This window comes from Nomascus leucogenys, chromosome 21 (assembly GCF_006542625.1).
Source record: "Nomascus leucogenys isolate Asia chromosome 21, Asia_NLE_v1, whole genome shotgun sequence".
Classification (NCBI taxonomy): domain Eukaryota; kingdom Metazoa; phylum Chordata; class Mammalia; order Primates; family Hylobatidae; genus Nomascus; species Nomascus leucogenys.
The window spans coordinates 22,695,822-22,708,871 of NC_044401.1; the positions used below are offsets into that span (position 1 = coordinate 22,695,822).

At 39.8% G+C, this 13,050-nt stretch overlaps 1 protein-coding gene and 1 pseudogene across 5 annotated transcripts; both read left to right on the forward strand.

Annotated features, from left to right (window-relative positions):
* Window positions 1–1,337: 1,337 nt before the first annotated feature.
* LOC100581908 lies at window positions 1,338–1,551 on the forward strand (annotated as a pseudogene).
* A 2,282-nt stretch (window positions 1,552–3,833) lies between these two features.
* Window positions 3,834–11,414, forward strand: CLDND1 (claudin domain containing 1). Of its 5 annotated transcripts, none has more exons than XM_003261711.3 (6): window positions 3,834–4,050; window positions 5,205–5,248; window positions 5,459–5,768; window positions 7,904–8,014; window positions 9,709–9,846; window positions 10,019–11,414. In XM_003261711.3, the coding sequence occupies exons 1-6, from the start codon at window positions 4,044–4,046 to the stop codon at window positions 10,237–10,239; spliced, it is 831 nt and encodes a 276-aa protein (XP_003261759.1). In that variant the 5' UTR covers window positions 3,834–4,043; the 3' UTR covers window positions 10,240–11,414. The 5 variants fall into 5 exon arrangements, with proteins under 5 accessions (XP_003261759.1, XP_012356480.1, XP_003261758.1 ...); XM_012501026.2 differs by having other exon boundaries at window positions 3,840–4,050; window positions 5,198–5,248; XM_003261713.4 differs by having other exon boundaries at window positions 3,914–4,050; window positions 5,183–5,248.
* Window positions 11,415–13,050: the final 1,636 nt, after the last annotated feature.

Below are 13,050 nucleotides of genomic sequence, written 5' to 3' on the forward strand. Positions count from 1 at the left end.
TCATTTACATATGGCTCATTCACTGTCTTTCAGAAGCATGGGCATCTAAAAATTATAGTTTTTTACTATATGTGGCACTTTACAGGCACTTTGGTAAAAAAAAAAAAAAAAAAGGAGACATTTTAGATGCATTTTTCTATTTGCCTTGATCTTGATTTTGTTGTTCTACAGTGAATGGGTGCAAGGAAATTCAAAGATATGTACATTTTTAAGAATGGTTTTTGGTTGGAATCCAGAATTGTACATATTCCCATTTTCTTCCTTTCTGAACTCCAAAGTTCACAAGGAAAACAACCAGGAAAAAAGATTACATGAAAAAACATCGTGTAAATATATCTTATAATGTAGATATAGCTTTTAATTCCTAAAAATGTGCAATTAAAAATAAAATATCAAATGTATTGGGGAATTTGGTATGGATGGAAATTCTAGTGTGAAGGGTTGTTTCGTAAGTACATAATAAAAACAAGTTACAACATCTGAGTATCTAGATTTTCAGTTACCGGTTTTATTTTAAATGTGCTATAACTGTAATGCCTTCCTGTTGAAACTAGAACCATCTTTAACAAGTTAAGCTAGATGCCCCATTTAACTTTGCTTTTAAACCTAAATTCCATAATCTCTACATGGTTGCACAAAATCAACTTTCATATTTGTGAAAATATAAGGCTAGCTACCGTTTCTCAAACAGCAGAGTAAGAAGCAGAAGTAGAAATTTAGCTCCATTAACTAATTAAGGATTTATTTTACCTACTCATACAACAAGCAAGCATAAATAGAAATTAGGAAACACCAAAGGTGCAGAGATAAACCAGAAATACGGTTGTGTGGTTGGTGAAACTGGGTGTGAAGAGGCCGTTCAGGTCCTCTCTCAGGATGATCAAAACCACAAACACGTAGACACCTCCAGGTTCACACTAGGTTGGTCAGTGAAACGCGTCCTGAGTGTTTTCTAGGCATTCTGAAGACTCGAAGGGTGCAAGTATCATCCTCCTTTGCAGGTCTTCCCAGAAACATCCACCTCCTGAGTCATGACGACTTGTGTATTATACCATCCCAGGCCTGGGAATCTCCTGAGCAGGGAGGGCTAAACAAGGAGGCCCAAAATACTAGCCCTGGCAAACCTTTCCTAGTCATTTGGTGGTTAGTCCAGAGCTTCTCAAACCTGCTGAAGCGAGCAGGATCACCTCTCTCTATAAATGGCTAATCTCCATTTAGGGGTAGCCTCTAGGGTTAATCCAGGAGCTTTAAAAGCTGTCTGTCTTTTTCCCTCCTTTTTTTGCCCGGTCGCCGCTTGCTGTCCTGGTCCACGCCTGCTCCCTGCGTCCCTCGTCGCCATGCCTCCGAAAATTGAGGAAATCAAGGACTTTCTGTTCACAGCCTGACGAAAGGATGCCAAATCCGTCAAGATCAAGAAAAATAAGGACAATGTGAAGTTTAAAGTTTGATGCAGCAGATATCTTTATACCCTGGTCATCAGTGACAAAGAGAAGGCAGAGAAACTGAAGTCAGTCCCTGCCTCCTAGTTTGGCAGTGAAGGAGTTGAAATGAACCAGCCACACTGATTTGAACTGTATTAGATAAAAAAAAAAAAAAAAAAAGCTGTTCTCATTAAGCTTACTCAAATATTATAGAGATTCAACAAATATTTGCAAATACTAATAATTTAATGATTCTTTCCTAAGCCTCAGGTCCTGTGCTGGGCGTTTTATATGTATTTTCTCAATCTTCACAATGATCATGTGGGATAGATGCTACCGTCAACATCCATATTTTGGAGAAAAGACAACCGAGACTTAAAGAAGGTTAAATCTCCAAAGTCACAAAACAAGTATATTCAAGTGTGTTACCATGGTAGACAGTTACTCTAATATCCAAGTTTGCTACCAAGTCACTCTCTCTAGTTCCTTTATCTGTACAACTGAAGTTGTTTCTTCTCTCTCCTTTAAACTTCTCTTTTGCCTGCTTTACTGACCACATGATCTCAGTGGAGAAGTAAATCTGAAAGTGGGGAATTTCTTTTTTTGAGACAGAGTCTTGTTCTGTCGCCCAGGCTGGAGTGCAGTGGCGTGATCTTGGCTCATTGCAAGCTCCGCCTTCCGGGTTCATGCCATTCTCCTGCCTCAGCCTCCCGAGTAGCTGGGACTACAAGCACCCGCCACCAAGCCTGGCTAATTTTTTTGTATTTTTAGTAGAGACGGGGTTTCACCGTGTTAGCCAGGATGGTGTGGATCTCCCGACCTCGTGATTCTCTGCCTCAGCCTCCCAAAGTGCTGGGATTACAGGCGTGAGCCACCGCGCCCGGCGGAAAGTAGGGGATTTCTAATGAAGGCCAATGGATGAAGACATTTCCTGGAGTATAAAGCCGTTTATGCGTCTTACTACACATTGACAATTTGCCTGTGCCCCTCCACCGCTTTCTGTAATTGGTGCCTCTGACAAATTTTTTTTTAAATTATATGCTGTATGTGAAAATCCAGAGTCATGTTTGAATATATTTGGCTACTACCTTATTATGTGCTGCATATGAATATCAGTTTCACCCACTCAGGTGAAAGAAATGTAACTATAGATAGAGAAACATATCATGCCTTTAATCTGTCAAAGTGGTAGAAATTTAATATCAACTTGAAGCTCCCGTCTTTCTCCTGTGCTAAATTACAAGGCATTAGGGGACAGAGTGGGGATTTGAGAGCCCCTCTGGTCCTTGAGTCAGCTTTCTCTGTAGGTTACCGCTGAGAAATCCATTTGCTGGTCCCAAGCCACGTTAATAGTTCCACTCATGTTATTGTTAAGATGTCCCTGCTTCCTGTCCATGAATTTCTGTGTTAAACCTGAGGGCTCAGAATCATTGTTGCCTCTGTGCTACACATCATCTGCAATCTCCAATGCTGTCCATGACCTTATCTGCTTGAGTGATGTTCCTCAAATTTCAGTCTTTTTTCCTACTATACCCACAATTTTTTATTCATTTTTTTTTTTTTTTCGGAGACGGAGTCTCGCTCTGTCGTCCAGGCTGGAGTGCAGTGGCGCAATCTCGGCTCGCTGCAAGCTCCGCCTCCCAGGTTCACGCCATTCTCCTGCCTCAGCCTCTCCGAGTAGCTGGGACTACAGGAGCCCGCCACCACGCCTGGCTAACTTTTTGCATTTATAGTAGAGACGGGGTTTCACCGTGTTAGCCAGGATGGTCTCGATCTCCTGACCTCATGATCTGTCCGCCTCGGCCTCCCAAAGTGCTGGGATTACAGGTGTGAGCCACCGCGCCTGGCTTTTTATTCATTTTTTGACATATCTGGTATCCTCAGTATTATTAACTTAATATTTTTTAAATTAAATGAAAAAATTTTTAAAGGAACAACATTACTGCAATAGAAAACTAGTATCACTTGTCATAAAAAGAAGGCAGCTACAAACACATTTTATGAAACCCAAATAATGTCATTACATTCTTGATGGATACTGTCTGCCAGGTCACATACTTCTTAGCCTAAACTTACGCAATAAAACCAGAAGGACGCTCTGCTCCAATGGGCGGGATTCTGGGAGAGGGAAATAAAACGGGTCAACGTTTCACAAGTAGAATCCCATTTTTGTTCATTTATACTTAGATCTAGAGGCAGGGTGGTGTGATAGGGAAAGCACAGGCCTAAAAGTCAGACCTAAGTTATACAAGTCACGGTCATTGACTCGAGGTGACCGGAAACAGGCCCGCTTTACTTTCTGGACCATTTTCCCTTCCTCCCTAAAATGCAAGAATCCAACAGCCTAGACTTCCCTACTGCGTACCGGCTTGCCCTGAGGAGCTGAACTACATCTCCCACAATGCGCCGCGCATCGCCGCCTCAGACAGCTTTCAATCTGTCTCTCCTACAACTCCCACAAGGCCCCTCGGCCCCGGGCCGCGGCCCGGCCCGGAGTGGGGGCGGGCGGAGGCGCGGGAGTTATGGAGGGGGCGGGCTCTGCAGGGAAGTGCGTCAGAGGAGGCGCGGGGAGAGTAGGGTGCTGTGGTCTGAGCTAGAGGGTGAAGCTGGCGGAACAGGAGGATGGGCGGTGAGTGAACGGGACCTGCGTCGCCGGGCAGTCGGGGGTCGCGTCGCGGTTCGATGTTCCCGGCGGTTTGAAGAGGGGCCCCTTTCCCGGGCGTGGTCGGGACTGGGCGGGTTCCGAGCGGCGGGTTTGTCCCTGGGCCGAGCCCTCTAGGGCGGGGCCTGGTCGGGTACCGGGAGACCCTGGCCCGGGGCCGAGCACGGCTGCCCCGCCCCAGCCCTGGCCTTCTCCGGCCCCGCCGTGAGGCACGGGAGGTGACCGTTCCAGGCGTCCGGCTTGGACGAACCGCCGTTCCCAGTGCTGGGACCCTTTAAGGTCATTTGAGAGCACCAGGATGAAGGGGGGATTTTTAAAAAATCAAAATACAAATCCAACTTTTTGAGTTATCGTCATTGCCCTTATCTTTCCTGAGTCACTTCCCATTTTCCAAACTCAGCAACCCCAGTTTGCGAGTCTGTTTTCGTGCACCTTTGTAAGGTGTTTGGTGCGGTCACGGTGTATACTTGCCTTGTAGTATTTGACTCAGCGCGATCCGCCTTGAGTCATTTTACCGCGGCCATTTACTACTGCCGTTGAGCCCTGTCCACGCCTTGGGAGTGTTGATATTTTGAGAGTTTTCTGTCTGGCTGAGGAGGGATCATTTAGTTTTTGCGGACATATGTTGCTCTTAGGATTTAGGGAGAGAGCAAGGTTTCAGTTGAGGAGGTTCAAAAGTATAAGGAATAGGGAGAGTAGATAGGAGTGAAGCATTTGGCAGCGTAAAGTAGCTTGGCTTAGCTTTAATGGATTAGGGAGAGATTGCAATCTAGCATTATAACATGTTATTGTTCTCTTTGCTATTTTATACACCTAGAACAACCTTTCCCTTGGGGTTAACAAACATCTTCAACTCTGTTTTCCGTATGGCTCCTGATTCTCACCTTTGTTTTAGGAGGCTTCCCTCTTCAGAGGAAACTGGGAGAAGCCAATTTCCACTGCTTCTTTTTCCTGTGCCTTTTTAACACTCAAACCCAGAACACTTAATCCTCTGCAGCTTGTGCAAAAAATCAGTCTGTAATTTAAAATGTGTGCACGGTACACTGCTGACCATGGGCATGTCTATTGTTTGTATCTGTAATGTGTATGTCCATTTCAGTGTTGTCTGTTTTAGTATGCAGGTGATAGACTAGAGAACAAGACCTCTGTCTCCGTAGCATCCTGGGTATGTGAGCATTCAATAAGTACTTTTATGAGAATGAGTTTTGTTTTAAGCTTAATTAAAAACATGCCTGCTTTCTAAAAAAAATTCTTAATGGTTATATGTACGAAGGGATGGGGAATTGGGTAAAGGGTGCATTTGGAATAATTCAAAATAATCTTTGTTATTTGTCTGTGAAGTCTAACTTTTCTTCTTTCTTCAACTTTTAAACAGAGCAGTCTGAATGCCAGAATGGATAACCGTTTTGCTACAGCATTTGTAATTGCTTGTGTGCTTAGCCTCATTTCCACCATCTACATGGCAGCCTCCATTGGCACAGACTTCTGGTATGAATATCGAAGTCCAGTTCAAGAAAATTCCAGTGATTTGAATAAAAGCATCTGGGATGAATTCATTAGTGATGAGGCAGATGAAAAGACTTATAATGATGCACTTTTTCGATACAATGGCACAGTGGGATTGTGGAGACGGTGTATCACCATACCCAAAAACATGCATTGGTATAGCCCACCAGAAAGGACAGGTATTTCTCTTATTTTAACTTCTCTCTTCTTTACCTGGTTAATAATAGACAAAACGACCTAATGATTGCCCAATTACATGTAAGCGGGTTTGTTGGTTCTCTTTCTCCTTAAAGAAATAAATCATGTGTATCTTCTCTTTCTACCGCCTTCTCTCCCTAACTTCTTTGCATTACCATGGTACTCATCAATATTGGTTGGATGAGGAACTTTTCTTATCTTGGGAAAGCCATTAAAAATTTTTTTTTTATTTACTCACGCATTAAAGTACTTTTCATTACTCTAACACATGTCATAAAGAAATAGTTGAAAAAGTACATTGAAAGAGTTTTAAAAATATTTGGTAACTAGTAAAAGGACTACCATCGAAAATCAACTCAACAAATTGTCATTTTATGGGTTAGCTGTATTATAATACTTATCTATCATTTGCCCTTGTGTCTTAGAGAATATAATTTGACCAGCTCTACATTTAAATCTGTGTAATTATGAGACTATTTTACAACAATCTTGATGCAGAGTTGGTAGGTTAAGAAATTTGTATTACAGAAGTAAAAAAAAAAAAACTAAGTTTTTCAGGTTTATTTTGCAGGCATTCTTATTTAACACTTAAAGATTTTAATTTCCAGTTATTAAAATGGTAGCTTTAGAACTCTTTGTAAGGAACAACTTTACAGTTTATTTATGACTACTTCTGTTGGCCCCTTAGTGGGGAAGCTTTGTATTCAAATCATAGCAGAACAGGCTTGAGTTACCATACATCAAAAGGATGATAATATGTCACTGTATCTGGAAAAAAAAAAAAGGAGATAATTTGGAAGGAAAGGAGAGAAAGTTGGTTAAAATTCATTGTAAAATGTTCAGTTTGACTTATGAGGTTACAGGAGCACTTGATATTGATATTGGAGTTGGAATTGCAGTGTTACCATTTAGTCATTCATTAAATAATTTATTGCATGTCTCCATGTTCCAGGGCCTCTTAGCTGGGAGAACATCAGGAAAGAGAATAAAATCCTTACTCCTGGGGAGCTAGCATTCTAATAAAGGATGACAAGCAGTGAACAGAATGTAACAGTATAAAGAGAATAAATAATTATTTAGTATGTTAAAAGATGACATGTGCTATGGCAAAATAGAACACAAAAGGGATTTGGAAATATGTGGGAAAAGGAATATTGGTGGCCACAGGTTATGATTTTCAAAGGATACTTAAGGTAGGTCTCACTGAGAACACACCACTTGAGTAAAGAATGTAGTTAAAGACTAGACGAAAGAGTTGGCCATATGGGTAAATGGGGAGGAAGTCATTTAGGTTGGAAAGGACATCTACTGCAAAGGCCCTATGGCGGGAGCATGCCTGAAATATTCAAGGACCAGTAAGGAAGCCACTGGGCTGGAATGGAGGGAGAGACGGGAAGTTGGGTATGCTGTTAAAGACCTACTTTGGGAGTGGGAGTGGGGCAAATCCTGGAGGACTCTAGGCGTAATGAGAACTTTGGTGTTGACTCCAAGTACAATGCTGAGCCATGATCTGGTCACCCTGGCTGTTGTGAGAACAGAGGCAGCAGACAAAGGTGGAAGCTACAAGACTATGGTTAGGAGGCTATAGAAGTAATTCAGGTTAAGTGATGATTATGACTCACACCAGAATGGTAGCACTGAGCAGCAGCTGGATTCTGGACATAGTTTGAAGGAAGAATTCCTGGGATTTCCTGATGGAGTGTAAATGTACAAGAATTACTCTAAAGTTTCTGGTCTGAGGAACTGGAAGTGTGGATTTGGCATTCCCTGAGATGGGGATATGGTTGGTAAAGCAGGGTTGGATGAGAAGATCAACATTCCTATTTATTTCGGTCTTTGTTCCCTCCCCTTCTTCCTAGGCTTTCTACATAGCTATTCTGCCATTCATTTTACTGCTTCCACTTTATTTTTCTTCCTTGTGCCTGTGTCTTCAGCCTGCCACTGAGAACCAGTGGCATCCATTGGACATCTATGAAACCTGTGTGTCAGTTAGGGCCAGAGAAGTTGCTGACCCCTCTGGAAACGTCCTTTGCTTTTTACTTCAGAGAATAATTACTGAAAGAGATTTTTGTTAAATGTTTATAATTAAAACAATAGGCAATTGTTCTTGTTCCAGAGTCATTTGATGTGGTCACAAAATGTGTGAGTTTCACACTAACTGAGCAGTTCATGGAGAAATTTGTTGATCCCGGAAACCACAATAGCGGGATTGATCTACTTAGGACCTGTGAGTACTTTGATTTCACCAGGACAGTTGGGGGAACAAAGATAATTTTATTTGTCTCTTTTTGGATTATGTTTTTGAAATAAGATGAGTTAGTAGATTGTGCCAACATGAAATAAAATCTCTAACAGTATCCAGTGAACTCTATTCTGTTGATATTTTAGAAGGTAGATACATGCTTACCAAATTTCAAATGATTTGAAGTTGACAGGGGCAACTACTTCATTGGATGATGGGATCTAGACTTTCAAAAGATGTTATTAATGGGCCCATTTAATAAAAGGAAATTTAGTTGGGATAACTTATAAATTCCTATATTTGAATTAAACACTTTCCACTGCTTGAGTTCAGATAAGTATATGTGAAAAAAGTTGACCGCAAGCTCTAAATGAGCCAGTGAGTTGTCAGGCCTGTCAAAAGTGTTTATCCAGTCTTAGGTGATAGTAACAAAAGGGTAGATGTCAAAAAAGATGAAAGTATTTATTAGGAACAGCCTATTCCTTGATGGTCAGGCAGCCCATGAAATACTGTCTTCAGATTGGAGCCTCAGTTTTCAGGGCTATAGGGACTTGCCCAGAAGAATGATCATGTTGTAAGAGAAAAGATTGAATAAGATGTAGGTATTCAGTTTTATAAAGAGAATGTGTAGCAAGCAGTTTATTACTAGGAGAGTTTGAAAGAAAGTAAGTTAGAAAAACACTTAAGAAGTTCCAGAAAGGAAAACCAGCACCAAAAGGTAAAGTTTGGTCAAGATTGATATGAATGCATTTCTAATAATGAATATTATTGGAAAATGGAATGGCATGTTTTGTGAGGTCATCAGGTTTTCTTCCCATGTTGATGAGTGATTTATGATAATTAAAACTACCTTTAGATTCTCTGTCTCTGCTTTGTGCTTTATGTATATTCTTTCAACAGCCCTGTAAGACAGGTCATTTATAATTACCATTAATTTACTTCTTGTTACTGCCTTTAGATCCTGTAAAGACCTAGATATTATTGGTAGGTAGAGTCAGACCGATTTTTGTATCAAATCCTGTCTCTACCACTTACTGTGTTATTTTTACAAGTTATTTATGACTCTTGCCTCAGTTTCCTTAATTACAAAATGGAATTAATAATAATAGAGCTGTAGCTATGGGGGATTGGATTCAGGACCCCCTGCTAATTCCAAGGTCGCTAAAGTACCTTATATAAAATGGCATAGTATTAGCATATAACCTACACAATCCTCCTGTATACTTTAAATCATCTTTAGATTGCTTATAATACCCAACACAATATAAATGCTATGTAAATAGTTGTTATACTATATATTTGTAAATTTGTATCTTTTTTTTTTTTGAATATTTTTAACCCTTCATTAGTTGAATCTGTGGATGTGAAACCTGCAGATATGGAGGGCTGACTGTACCTACTTTCTAGGGTTGTTGGGAGGATTAATACAGAAAATGTGTAGACAAACATAGCATGGAACATAGTGAACCCTCAGTAATTGCTACTACCTGTTAGTGTCCTTTTGTCAGGACAAGAGTAGCATCTTTTTGAATAATGTGCTTTAGAAAAGAGGCCTCAATGTTAAAATACTTTCTCACTTTTTGAGAAAAGATCTAATTAGAATATGAAAGAAATTGCCATTGTGGGGAAAATGGTCTGAAATCACGGTAACATTTCTTTTGTCTCTTTTTAAAAATCAGATCTTTGGCGTTGCCAGTTCCTTTTACCTTTTGTGAGTTTAGGTTTGATGTGCTTTGGGGCTTTGATCGGACTTTGTGCTTGCATTTGCCGGAGCTTATATCCCACCATTGCCACGGGCATTCTCCATCTCCTTGCAGGTAGGTTTTGTCATCATACTTACCTTTTAGCTTCTTCCTGTCTCTTTAGGGACCAAAGAGTTATAAATCTTAAATGTTCACCTATTAACTGCCCTGTCACATTGCCTGAAAAGCTCTTTACTGCGCTTTTACCCAGCCATGTTTTGTTTTGTTTTCTAAATTTTCCCCGAAGGTCTGTGTACACTGGGCTCAGTAAGTTGTTATGTTGCTGGAATTGAACTACTCCACCAGAAACTGGAGCTCCCTGACAGTGTATCCGGCGAATTTGGATGGTCCTTCTGCCTGGCTTGTGTCTCAGCTCCCTTACAGTTCATGGCTTCTGCTCTCTTCATCTGGGCTGCTCACACCAACCGGAAAGAGTACACCTTAATGAAGGCATATCGCGTGGCATGAGCAAGAAACTGCCTGCTTTACAATTGCCATTTTTATTTTTTTAAAATAATAACTGATATTTTCCCCACCTCTCAATTGTTTTTAATTTTTATTTTATTTGTGGATATACCATTTTATTATGAAAATCTATTTTATTTATACACATTTACCACTAAATACACACAATACCACTAAGATTTATGTGGTTTACTTTAAGCGATGCCATCTTTCAAATAAACTAATCTAGGTCTAGACAGAAAGAAATGCATAGGGACTTGACACAAATTTATGAAAGAAAATTGGCAGTAGGAATGTGACCCAAAACAAGTTGTGCTAATGTCTGTTAGACTTTTCAGTAAAACTAAAGTAACTGTATCTGTTCAACTAAAAACTTATATTAGTTTCTTTGGGAAACCTCTCATCGTCAAAACTTTATGTTCACTTTGCTGTTGTAGATAGCCAGTCAGCCAGCAGTATTAGTGCTATTTTCAAAGATTTAAGCTCTATAAAATTGGGAAATTATCTAAGATCATTTTCCCTAAGCATTGACACATAGCTTCATCTGAGGTGAGATATGGCAACTGTTTGTATCTGCACTGTGTCTGTCTACAAAAAGTGAAAAATACAGTGTTTACTTGAAATTTTAACTTTGTAACTGCAAGAATTCCAGTTCAGCTGGGCAAGGATTAATATTATTTTTAACTCTCCGTAAGATTTTCAGTACCACCAAATTGTTTTGGAGTTTTTTTCTTTCCTCTTCACATACCAGGGTTATTAAAAGTGTGCTTTCTTTTTAACAGTTACAAAGTAAAATTCCCCAACTGCTATTTATTTATTCCAGCCCAGTACCATAAAGAACGTTTCACCATAATGACCCTCCAGAGCTGGGAAACCTACCACAAGATCTAAAGTTCTGGCTGTCCATTAACCTCCAACTATGGTCTTTATTTCTTGTGGTAATATGATGTGCCTTTCCTTGCCTAAATCCCTTCCTGGTGTGTATCAACATTATTTAATGTCTTCTAATTCAGTCATTTTTTTATAAGTATGTCTATAAACATTGAACTTTAAAAAATCTTATTTATTTATTCCACTACTGTAGCAATTGACAGATTAAAAAAAAGTAACTTCATAATTTCTTACCATAACCTCAATGTCTTTTTTAAAAAATAAAATTGAAAATGAAAAGATACTCAGTTGTATATAGAGTGTCTGAATTGATTTAAATCTCAGCACTTTAGGATAAAGAAGTGGAGGGAATCTCTGTGGTTGTCTGTGGAAAGTGCATCTTGCTGTACAGGGCTGTCATTACGTCCTGTGTTTGGGTCTCTTGTTTTATCTTCTGGAAAATGTGGGAACCCCTTCCCCCTATTAGAAATAAGAAAAAATTTATCTTTTATTTTTCAGAATTTTAAACTATGTTCTCAAAAGTAGTTTTGTTATCTCTACATGTCATACTTAATGTGGCTAGTTTTCAGTAAAGTCGTTTAGTGGCTGTGGATGTTTGTGTTCTATAGTAAATAACCAAGTCAGCTTCTGACTTAGAACAAAGTCAGCATTACTCTGTAGCCAGTTATTGCCTGTGAAATGGCTGGTTACTCAGGTTTCTATCTAATCTTAATTCTTGAAGATTCATTACCCTTCAGCCCCTTCTGTGAAAGGTGGAAAAGAGAAAAGCTAAATGAACAAACAAAACACCTTTGGGAATGGGATAAGAAAATTTTTGGCAGCATGACATTTTTGTATTGGTCAGTTATTTTAAACAACGTCCCTGCCTTTTAATACCCCAGAGTTACATGGGAAGCTAGCACCGTAACCCCTGGTGCTGCATTGTAGTTGGTATTTTTAGCATGTTGCAGGGTAGCTGAGGTTATCTTTCCTGCAAAGACTTTTTTTCTTTGGAATATATAGGGCTGTATTGTTTCATTTAATGTGAAACTGATACTAATCAGGTTGAACCATATGAAACTGCTGATATTCAACCATTTTTGATCAACCTAATAGATAAAATCAGTGGTAAGGCGAACCCTATTAAATTTAATCTTTGAAAGCAACCCCCAAAGTAAAAAATTAATTTTCAGATTTTTCAGAATGAAATTTTTTTTTTTTTTTGAGATGGAGTTTCACTCTTGTTGCCCAGGCTGGAGTGCAATGGTGCGATCTTGGCTCATCACAACCGTCGCCTCCCGGGTTCAAGCGATTATCCTGCCTCAGCCTCCCGAGTAGCTGGGATTACAGGCATGCGCCACCATGCCCAGCTAATTTTGTATTTTTAGTAGAGATGGGGTTTCCCCGTGTCGGCCAGGCTGGCCTCGAACTCTCGACCTCAGGTGATCTGCCCGCCTCAGCCTCTCAAAGTGCTGGGATTACAGGCATAGGCCACCACATGCAGCCTCAGAATGAATTTTGTGGCAATTTAACAAATGTGTTTTAAGACCTTAATTTTATAGCTCCTAACTAAATGATGTGGGTAAATATCCTCTGATCTTTAGCAAAAGACTCATTTCAAAATTTATTAAGTATAAATATTGTGCCATAAAGCACAATTTGGCACAACAACAACAAGGAATTCTAGAAGAATTTATTCAGATAACAGTGTGCCTTCTGTCTGCATCATATTACACTAGGATTTCAAATTCATAATCTAATGGGAATGTGTTAAAATTTTACCTGCTGTAGTGTGTGTGCACATGCACACGTGCATTAAGGGAGAGGATAGGGTTGACAGTCACTCCTAGGTGAACTCATTTAGTCATATGATTTGAGAAGAATGAGATGACCACAAACCGTATCAATTTAGTTTGTTTTTCCATTCCAGAAACATCACCAAAT

What these genes read in the sequence shown, in the direction of transcription:
- CLDND1 (XM_003261711.3), top strand. An exon ending in TAGCCCACCAGAAAGGACAG is followed by an intron (nt 5,769 to 7,903) that starts GTATTTCTCTTA and finishes TTCTTGTTCCAG; the next exon opens with AGTCATTTGATGTGGTCACA. An exon ending in CATTCTCCATCTCCTTGCAG is followed by an intron (nt 9,847 to 10,018) that starts GTAGGTTTTGTC and finishes TTTTCCCCGAAG; the next exon opens with GTCTGTGTACACTGGGCTCA.